General features: G+C 39.6%; 1 protein-coding gene across 2 annotated transcripts in view; it reads right to left on the minus strand.

Annotated features, from left to right (window-relative positions):
- Window positions 1-10722, minus strand: part of BLTP3B (bridge-like lipid transfer protein family member 3B) — a 45478-nt gene extending 34756 nt beyond the window's left edge. Inside the window, exons 1-2 of one of the 2 annotated variants that reach the window (XM_064702144.1) lie at window positions 10427-10722; window positions 3349-3495 (exon numbers count right to left, since the gene is read on the minus strand). In XM_064702144.1, the coding sequence (XP_064558214.1) occupies window positions 3349-3371 (23 nt within the window). In that variant the 5' untranslated portion in view covers window positions 3372-3495; window positions 10427-10722. The remainder of the gene's footprint in view (window positions 1-3348; window positions 3496-10426) is intronic. The other variant, XM_064702142.1, reaches the window with a different exon arrangement.

Consider the following 10722-nt stretch of genomic DNA (forward strand, 5'->3'; position numbering starts at 1 on the left):
TTGAATTTCATAAGTAGAATAATGCTGTAAAATATTTACAGTTTAAATGCAAGAACCCAGAAATATGAATTTGTCAGTATCACAAGCTGCCTGACACAGCTCCTTTGGGTACATCTACACACCTATGCAGTTACAGATAAATGGTTCAACTTCAATTTACAAAGTACAAACTAAGAGTTTTGTGAAAAGCATAAAAGACTGTACAGTAACAGTGCAGTATTAAGAATGAAAGAGGAGTAAGTTACAATCAATGTATTTTGTCAGGACACAACAGTTCTTTCAGTTCTCTCCCTCTAAAATAACTCAAAACCTACATAAAAGATGCATTTATTTCCTTGTCTAAAATAGTTATTTTCTAAAGGTTTGTTTGTAACACCACAGGCTTGGAGCTCCACCATTCTGGCAGAGAAGATGGCCAAGAAGTTGAAACAGAAACAAAAGACCCCCCCAAACTGGTAGAGAAGATGGGAAAACGCTCTTCTGAAGCCACAAGCGTATGGCTTGTATAAGGAAGGCCACAAACCACATGAAGCTTAGAGCAGTGCTCCCCAAAGGTTTGGAGCGAATACCAGGTGGTGCCTTGTCAAGTTTGACAACAGAAATTCCAACCTCTGGATTTAGTAGAGAAATAAGAGAAGCCTGGATCACATTTGGACACAGATTCTCAGATGTTTGGCACATCTCCTGAATATACAACTGCTTTCCCCAGCTCTACCATGCCTTCCCTGCTTTTTAAATAAAATTTCCTCAGCGATATGAGTCTAGATGCATGCTCTAATCATGATAAATTATTAAATCACAGTATGTACCATAAGTTTTGCTTATCTCCTTGTTATGAACTCAAACTGCTTAAACAACGGACTTTGAAAAAGGGAAGCATGACCTACTAAGCACTGGTAACTGGATCAATAATAGAACAGCAGAAATGGAACATGAAGATAACTGGGTTTTTTTTACTGTTTCACCTGGCTGAACCATGTTATTTGATCACTAAGGAATATTAAACCATTTCTGAAACAAGAAAAATGGTCTTTTACAATTGAGTTTCTCAGTAAGATGTTTCCTTCCCATGACTCTAAGTAACAGAATGAAGGAAGTCTACTACTATTCAGCTCACTATACCACTTCAAACTTGAGGATTTCAAGTATGGAAGAGGAATAGAACTAACTCTCTGTCAAATTTCCCACAGGAAAAAAACTACTGGGATCACCAGTGTATACTGTTACAATTGAGTTCCTCTCATCCAACACAACACCACAAATCATAGCTGATTTTAAGTAACTGGCTTGATCAAGTACATCCCTCACTATCTGTGACACCCAACTGGCACCCTCTTACACCCTCCAACATCAGCTTGTACATGAGAAAGGTATCACCCCTTTACCCATCGGTATTGTGGCTACTCCACACTAATTCCTACATGCTTTATCTAATCTCACCATGAACATTTGCACAATTGTCTGCTATGTATTTGGTGTCTGAGTGCAAGAGGGAGAACCCTCCATGGCCTGCTGGATGTCCAGCATGGAGAGGATCTGCATCACCTCCTGCAAAGCACTTTGTGAAGGTGCTCATCACCCAACCCTTTGGAGCAGGACAGGGCTTTTCCTTGTTCACACACCCAGCTGGACTTACTGCTCTTGGGCTGGCCATGAGTTATAGCACACTGGACAGATCCAAAATAGCACCTACAACCCTACAGCTTCAGGTGGGACTTTTCATGCTACTATATAGGACGTCAAGCACCTAACAGTTATCAGGCTTTTTGGCCTATCATAGTCTAACAATCTTCCTTTCCAGGGAGATCACTAATTAGGACCTTGGCTCAACAAGAAACCCATATTTGTGTAACGCATCTGGCACAGTGTCACACCACCTCCTGATCCATCCCATTGTAGGAGCCCTGAATAATGCATCTGCTTTGCTGACACTTTTCAAATAATTGCTTCCATTTCATTACAGCACAGAAGGACTTCAGCACAGACTTCCACTCCAGGTGACTTCCTAAAGACGTCTTAGAACATTGCTACTCACTTCAAGACCTGTTCCACACTTTCTCAAATACTGACATCCCCACCAAGTATGTAATGCCTCCCCTAGTTAATTCTGTAATAACACATATAGGACATTATTTTCTTTCCGTTTAGAAAAGCTGTATTGCTTGCTTTTTGGGTACAGACAGAACTGAGACAGCTGCTGTCATCAGTGGTTATTATCTAATTATGTGTCATGAAGCAGATCTGCAGAGACACAGCCAAGCACTGTGCATAAATGAGGAGCTTGCACTGCACAAATGATAATCATGTCGCAAGTAAAACATTGCTCAAGCAATTTACCTTTCATTTATGATAAACTCTCACACAGATCAATATTAAGCTTTTCTATTCCATGAGTCTTTTCACATCAAGCAGAGAAATGGTCAATATGATCAACCCAAAAGAAATTTATTCAAATATGACAGTCCTATACATCATGCCTTAACGATATAGTGAGTACAAGATAATATAAAATCCTGAATATATCAAACAATATGTGGCAATACATACGCAAGTTCCCCATCCCAGGCAGCAAAAACACCACCTTAATTTGGTTATAATTGATAACTATTAAATATATTTAAACTATTAAAAAAAACCCAAACTATTCAAAAATACCACTTAAAATACAATATTCTGTACCTAATGCAAAAAAAAAAGCCATTTGATGAAAAAAAACTTCAGAAATTTAAAATCATGAAGTAATGATACAGTGTAAAAGCATAACAATACCTGCTTTTTGGAAATGGTATCATCTATTTATATGACATTAGCAGGTATCTTTTTTAATGGTAACTGATCAGATCTCACAACAAAGTAAGATATTTTTGATAAGATATTATCTATAAGAACTCTTAATTTTAAATAAATAAATAAAATCAGTCACTTTCTTCTGTAAACTAGTTTAAGAGCTGTCTGATCCTTCAAGTATATCAAATACAGAGCTAATACACAATAAGTACTGAAAAAGAATTAAGCAGATGCAAATAATAAACAGTAGATGTCATATAGCCTAAAGATATTGGGAAATACCCAGATTACATTTAGAAAATACACGTCAAGGTATGTTAACAATGGGATTGCTGATTTATTTCACAAACCCGAATTTAGTTTAGGACTTACAAAAATCCCAAAGAATCCAAAACACACAGCTGCATACAAACAATTATTTTTTGCATAATTTTAAATTACAAAAAGAAACAGGAGTGGAAATTCAAGTAACATTTTATAGAGCTCACTTCACTCCTAAATTTATAGAAATACATACCACCTCTTACATTTACTCTACAAAGGTGGGAGAGGGGAAGTTACCTGAGGGCAAGGTATTCAGACATAAGGCCCCTATTCCTGGTGAAAGCAAGTGGTCAGTTGCCACGGCTTCTGAGAAGCTTCTGGTACTCATTTTGGTAGTAAGGATATTCACAGCAAACCAATCTCCACCAGAGCCAGCTGGGATCGCTGTAGGGAACGGGACACAGGGGACACACAAGGGATCAAGTTCAAAGGGAAAAAGGAGTGATACAATAACGTAAGAGAGTTTTAGCTGAAGATAACTGCAGTTACAACAGTTTGTTACACATCATGACACTACAGAATTCAAAAGGAAACAGGCCTGTGTAAAACACTAGATTCCTGTGAGAGTATCCCTTGCTGTCTGGTATTACAGTACTGGAGCCCTGTTTAAATGAACAGCTTATGAATAAAATTTTAATAATTCAGAAAAGATCAATACAATGTAGTCAAGTCACTTCAGGGACACCCAGTAAGTACATTTGGAAGATGAGGAAGAAGATAGCCCAAAGATGCAGTATAAGAGGGTTTTATTTTAAATGGGAGACAATTTTTCAGTTTTGTTTTGCTTAGCCTGAGATTTCCCATATTATTTGTTCCTACTTACAGTGTCTCAACCTCAGCTATTCAAAATTCACACTAAAGAAATCTGATTCTAGAGATGTAGGGGAATGGGACTTCTAGATTTGTTTTTGTGTTTGACCTGCACACGTCTGACAATGTGATTTTGCAGGCTATGAAATTTTAGTACAATCAGCTCTTCAAAAAAAGCTCTCTGCTAACTGTCTTCACTTCAAAGAGATACTTCAGCTTAAATATAATTAATTCCTAAACTTTCACCCTTTTGGTTGCAACAAAATGCAAACATTTGGACAGTGACCTTGGTAGGCAGTTTGTTGGGATATCAGAACAGAATTTAAGAGACTTATCACTAAAGTGACTTACAGATACCTAGTTAAAAATTATTCTTCTCAAGTCTCCAGACCCCAATAATGGAAGAAACCACGACATGAAAACTATTTCATAAGTAGGCAACCACATAACTTTCAGATTCCTGGGTGAATCTGAATTCCTCCGGTGTTTTCAAGCTAAATGGTAAAGATGCACAGCAGAGCTGCCACCAAATCTGTGCTGGGGACATTCTTCTTCCAGCAAGGCTCGTCCACCCATCCAGGGGAGGCTGGAAGAACTAAAAAGCACAGTCTAGCTGGAACTCCTTCCTCTCCTGTGTCTCCTTACCACAAAAGAAGACAATGAAGAGATCGGAACCTTGGTTAGCACCAGCTCCACAAAGCTGTACTCCTACATGAGTTACTGGATTGAGAAACCTGGGTTGTTGTGCAAGCGGCCAAACCCAAGATACTCTTGATACAACTGAGTAATTACTTGTTAGCAATTATTCTGATGATTCACAAAAAAACTGTGAAGTAAATCACTTTGCATAAGCTTTCATAATTCCATTAATGTCTCATCAGAAATTATCTGATCTCCTTCATCCAATCTTCTTGTAGAAAAAAAGAAAAAATATACCAAGACAGTTTAAAAAGCACCTCTCATTCTTGGAGTTATTTAGTACCAACGTTTATTCTGCTTCAATATTAAAAAAAAAAAACCTCAAAACACTAAGGCTTTGATAGGAGAAATATCAAATTTAAAAAAAATGCAACTGTGGGCTAGTTTTGATACTTACATACTCCACAATCACTTGACCTTAAAGGACAATTTTATTCCTTACAGGTTTTATTTAAATACCCATTTTCCCCAGGGAATACTTCATACTAGTGTGTCAGATACTTGAACAGAGCAATCTTCAAAATGATTTTCATTGTGAAACCTACTCATAATCTGAGAACTCTTTAAAGAAAATGATCACATACAACTCAAATGGTGCTGATTAATTCCTCTTGATTGTGCAAATGTATTAGTTTTTATTATGTATGCACAAGAGTTGTCTGACTTCAACAAAGCTTCAGCAGAGCTTTAATTGTACAATGTCTGTAGAATTAGCATTTAGAGTTATAATACATTTGCAAAAATAATGTAAAACAAACTGAAATGGTCATCTCAAATTCTGTGAGTTTATTTTATTAATCCAAATCCTACTGAAAGCTGAAGAGATCTTTCTGAGACATAACACAAGATTTAATATCAAATCTTAATAAAGGTAACGATTTAGAATTTTTCCAGAAAATGCATTATTGCTCATTTATCTCCAAAATACATGTATACTTTCATAAAGCACCACAGCAATTTCAGTTTGAATTTTGGAAGATGTTCTGTTACAGAATATTAAAATGCAATATGATGCATGAAGCTACTAATAAAAACAGAAGAGAGTGAAAGTTTTTTATTTCTGTTTAAAAAAGCATTTATTGATTCCTACATGCTCATCAGAACATTACTAAGATGTTCACACAGAAGAAATTGTTGGCACGAAGTCTCCACTTAAATACTAAAAGTATTGATTTTCAAACATAAGGGAATTTAAGAAATACAGGGTTACAGTGAAATTTCAAATTGCTCTTTCTCCTTCTTGTCTGCTGTCTAAAGCAGTTCTGTTTTACTACTTGTAGTTTTTAGGCTTATTCTTTCCCTAGGTGCAGCATTTAAGACAGACACAATGCTAACACCTTCTGCAAGCATTCAGATACCATACAGACTCATTCAGAATAAGAGAGATTATTATGTCTACATTGTGTTCTGCGATTTTCTCACATACTACACAAGCCAATGAAGTCAGTCACCTAGAATACACTCTGCAAAATTAGTACAAGCAAAGAGAGAAGCAGAAAAGCACACATTTTGTGTTCTTTGGCTGGCTAAAGGAATTGGATAACTTTCACAAAACTAAAGTGACACAGAAGCAGAATACACAAAACTGAAAATAAGCAAAAACCTACTTATTTTGCTACTAGCAGAATATTCAAAGTTCATCCAAACAATTTTGGTCATTCACTTTCACGAAGGAAATGGCCCATTCTAGCCCAATAAAGGTGTTACATTGCTTTACCTAAAAGAAATCAGATCCCTTGAGAGGACAACATTCCTCACCAATCAGGCATGTCTGACTGGCTTAAAACCAGGTCAATATGCAGGGTAAATACTTCGGTAGGATGCATATCAGTTGTATTAGATGAGGTAGGATATCATTGTTTACATCAGTACCAGCTGATTCCTGACATTCATACAATTAGGATGCTATTCTTTGTACAACCATTCTCCATATGAGCTTTAGAATGATTTCCTAATTATGGGATGAAAACAATTGTCACAAAACTCACTGCAATTTTCCTCTACTGAAATCTTAGTATGTTCACATCTATTGATTCAGATAAGCAAAAGCAAAGGTCTAAGTTCATGCAGAACATTAACTAATGACACAACTGAAAACAATTTCTGCCATACCAAACACTTCAAAACCTCTTACTGTTTTCTTTGTGGAAAATATTGAGTAAGATGCAAACTGGGACTTTTTAAGTTGAACTACGTGTTATCATTAATAAACTTAAGAGTTAATATCAATTGAGGTGAAGACTGTCATATTCAGTGTGGCTACTTATCAGACCAGCAAAGTTTATAAGTTTGCTTTCATGCTTCTTACACAAAGAAACAAAACTGTTTTTCACAGAAAGGCATGAAGCATGCAAATACACAGAAGACTCAGACTGCTCATTAACTAGAAAGCGAATTTCAATGAGACTGGTGTCCAAAACTAAAAAACACCTGAAAACACCCTTATACAAGTCTGAGTTAGTAATACCTGATCTCTGCATGCACCTCCCATCCAAAAAACCCAAGACTGAAACCCCTGCCATGGAGATGATCCCCTCAAAACCAGAGAAAGTATTACAGTAAGCCCAGGGCAATCTAGATTCCTACTGGAAATCTTTAACACCATTGTTTCATACACATGTTCACCAAGTCTGAGAAAAAAAGAAGGAATTCTGAAGGATATCTGCAATCATCACAGCAGAGCACTGAACAGAACATTTTGCAATAAAAAGGTGCTGTTCAACAAGAATTCTCTCACCACTGAAAATACGTAACAAATGAAGATTCAACACAAGCTCCAGTTCAATGAGGAAGGCCTTTACAGTACAAGTGAGTGATCCCAACACTACAGAGAAGACTTCTCCTAGGGATGGAGTATCTTTCCTACCTCTGTAAAGGATGATGCTGGTATCCAGACACTTGTTTTCATTTTAGGGCACATATGAAACCAAGACACTCCATCAACTGCATTCAGTAAAACCTCACCTAACACAAAATGGAAATGTCACAATTTCAAGCCTCCAAATGGCAAATTCATCTCTTCAGTTTAGTTGATACAATTAGTTTCATACCCTACACCAAGCACCACATAATGTGAAGAACAACAAAAACAGATGTAGTATGTTCCTAGCCCTTCCCTCCTCATTTTCTATCACCGCCTTGGAAAGCAATGCATGTTGAAGATAGAGAACATTTCTAAAAAAATTTAAAAGACTGAAAAAGCAAAAAACTCATCACCACATCCTGACATGAGATAAAGACTTGTTACAAACCGAATAAAATAAGCTTTATTACCTTCACTGCTCTTAAACTGTAACACAGCAACAAAAAAACTCTTTATAAAGGTAAAAGGTCATTTGGATATCAAAACCATTTCAAAATGCAGTTTGGGTCATCTTATTCTCAGACTTTAAAGGCTCATACCTATGAAACATTTTCACTGTCTAACAAACGTAGAATGATGAAGGCTCCTTCTACACCAGTGTCCATTATCAGTTCATCTAATAAAAGCACTGTGAACTGCTAAATGGAAACTGCATTGCTCAATGACACAATGCTTCCAAATTTGCAAATACAGTACCTAGATAGGAAGAAGAGTAAAAACATGATTAACAGATATTGCAGTGATCTTCATGGCAAACATTGCCAAATCAATGATGATTTGGGGAGCTGGACAAGATTTAAAGATCCCTTCCAACCTCAACTGTTCTGTGGTTTGTGGCAAAAAAATCAAAGCACTTCTCTATAACTCAAGGTACAAATTCATATCTTTGTTCAAACATAAAGGGAAATAAAATATTAAAAAATGAAAATAAATCAAGATAAGAGGGTAATTCTTTCCACTACATATGTACCTCTTCCAATAAATTTTAGTCCTGCCACTAATGCCTGCTTAGTTGAAGCAGGCAGCAGTTGCAAGAAACTATGAAAACTGCAGAACAGTAACTATTATAGTAAGAGTAAAAAGTGAAAGCGTCCTTTGGCACGCTCTCTATTACAGGAAATTCATTATGTATTTGGCTCCTTAGTCACACTCTCACAAAACTTATTAATGAAAATCCTGAATGAATACTTTTATATTTTTTGCAGAAAAGTCAAGGTCCTGAAATTTAAGCTCATGTCACTTGAATTCTGCTTTCCTGAGTAATGAGCTTCTGAAACCACTGAAACACCTGTTCTGCAGGAAGTAAAGGTATTATCTGAACATGTAATGAACAACACCCATAGCAAGGGGCTTCATAATGCTGTCTACAGGCATCAAAAACACTCTTTGAATAGTATGGATTATGAGCATCAAGCTCAACTTGCAAGCCACATACCACTGGATATATCCCATAAGCTTTCCAGAAGTGATAAAATCTGTCATAATCATTTGACAGAGCCTTGTTGAGTAAACATTATCACAACAGACAAGAGAGGAATCACAAACATGACAAAGTACTTATTTCTAATCTATTCAGCTGCTCATTTGAAAAACTGGACAACAACCGAGGCATCTTACTCAGGCTTAGTTCCCAGATACATTTTAGAGTTAACCTGTAGCACAGAGACTAGAGCTCACTTCTCTTCTCATACGGCTTGCTACATACATATCCCTGCAGGAAACAAGCTGCTAAATCCAGCTATTCCAAGCACACTGCTGATTAGAAACCTGACTCAAGGCTGATGACATCTTCTCCTTGCATTTCCATTCACACGGTGCTCTGTCATTTTCATGCGAAGAGATTTCTTTGTCAGCATTCCCTGCTACATAACTCATGAGCAGGGCAGAGCAGAAAAATTATTCTACTACTGCTCCATACATCACATTTAGCAGATAGATATCAAAGGATTTGGAATGAGAATTATGTTCTCCATACGCATCAACAACAGATTAGTCAAATGACAATCTGTCACTTCATTTTGTTTGATTCTCTATAAACACTTTTAAGATATACTACACTAAAGTGGAATAGAACATTTTGTAAGGAAAAAAAAAGTATTTCAGATTGTATTTTTTAAGATATAAAAGTAAGTTGTGAAGAATTAGCAACGCTATGGTATTATGACAGATCAAGTACCTAACAGGTTTTTGCCTCTCTTGAGAAAATGGGAGAAACCTGATGCGGCTTTTTAAAACTGTATGAATCAGATTGTGTACTTTCTGTGATTTCTCCATCTTTCAAGCACACGACATTGACAGCTAAGAAATTTACAGGAGGCTTGTTTGTTTTGTTTTAGGCCGCGAGGCACCTTAGACATTATTTTAGTCAGCCAGAAAACCACGAACTTATTTTCACCTCTCCTTTCTGTGGCCCGGCCTCACCTGCTGGGTGTCTCAAGAGCTCGGAATTGGCGAGCTGAGCGCAAGGACACTCAGGCCGAGCTGCCCCAGCCCGGCCAGCAGCGCACCGCGGCGGCTCTGCTCGCCCCCACCGCCCGGGAATCACGGGGGTCGCGGTCTGCCCCGCTTCTCTGCCCCCCGCACGCCTCGGGCAGCGGGGGCGGGCACCCTCAGCCCGGCGGTGACTCACTCGGCGACTCCCTCCTGCGCCAGGCAGGAGACCGAGCCCCCTCCCCGCCTGCGCCGCCGGGCACCGGCCGAAGGAGCCGGGGCCAGGGGCCAGCTAAGCGGCTGTGGCCGCCGGACAGCCCCACACGAGCGCCCAGCCACCTCCTCCGCCTCCAAATCACTACGAGGAGGCGTCTTCGGTTCCCCCTTCTGCGCGCAGAATGACCCGGTGCCCCCGCCCAGCGCCCAGACCGGGGGTCGCTCACCGGGACTGGGACCCGCAGTCGCCCCCTCCCCGCAGCGCCTCAGCTGCCCGGTGCACCGCGCCCCACTGACCTGGAGAGATGCTTCAGGATCTGCTTCTTGATAATCCCCGCCATGGTGTCTGCCTGCCCGCGCCCCTCACGACGACCAGCCGGGACCGGGAACGCGCCTCATCCCTGCGCCCGCCCCTGCCCGAGGTGGGGAGAGCGCCGGGAGCGGAGCCGCTATCCCCACTCGCGCTTACTCGACGCCCGGCGCCATCTTGGCCGCAGCATCGCCTGGTGACGGGGGCGAGACGGGGCGGGACGGGCCCGGGGCCCCCGCCCCGCGCGGAGAGCGGCGGCTCCGTGCGGGCAGAGCGGCGCGGG

Source organism: Zonotrichia leucophrys, chromosome 1A, assembly GCF_028769735.1.
Source record: "Zonotrichia leucophrys gambelii isolate GWCS_2022_RI chromosome 1A, RI_Zleu_2.0, whole genome shotgun sequence".
In the NCBI taxonomy this organism is placed as follows: Eukaryota; Metazoa; Chordata; class Aves; order Passeriformes; family Passerellidae; genus Zonotrichia; species Zonotrichia leucophrys.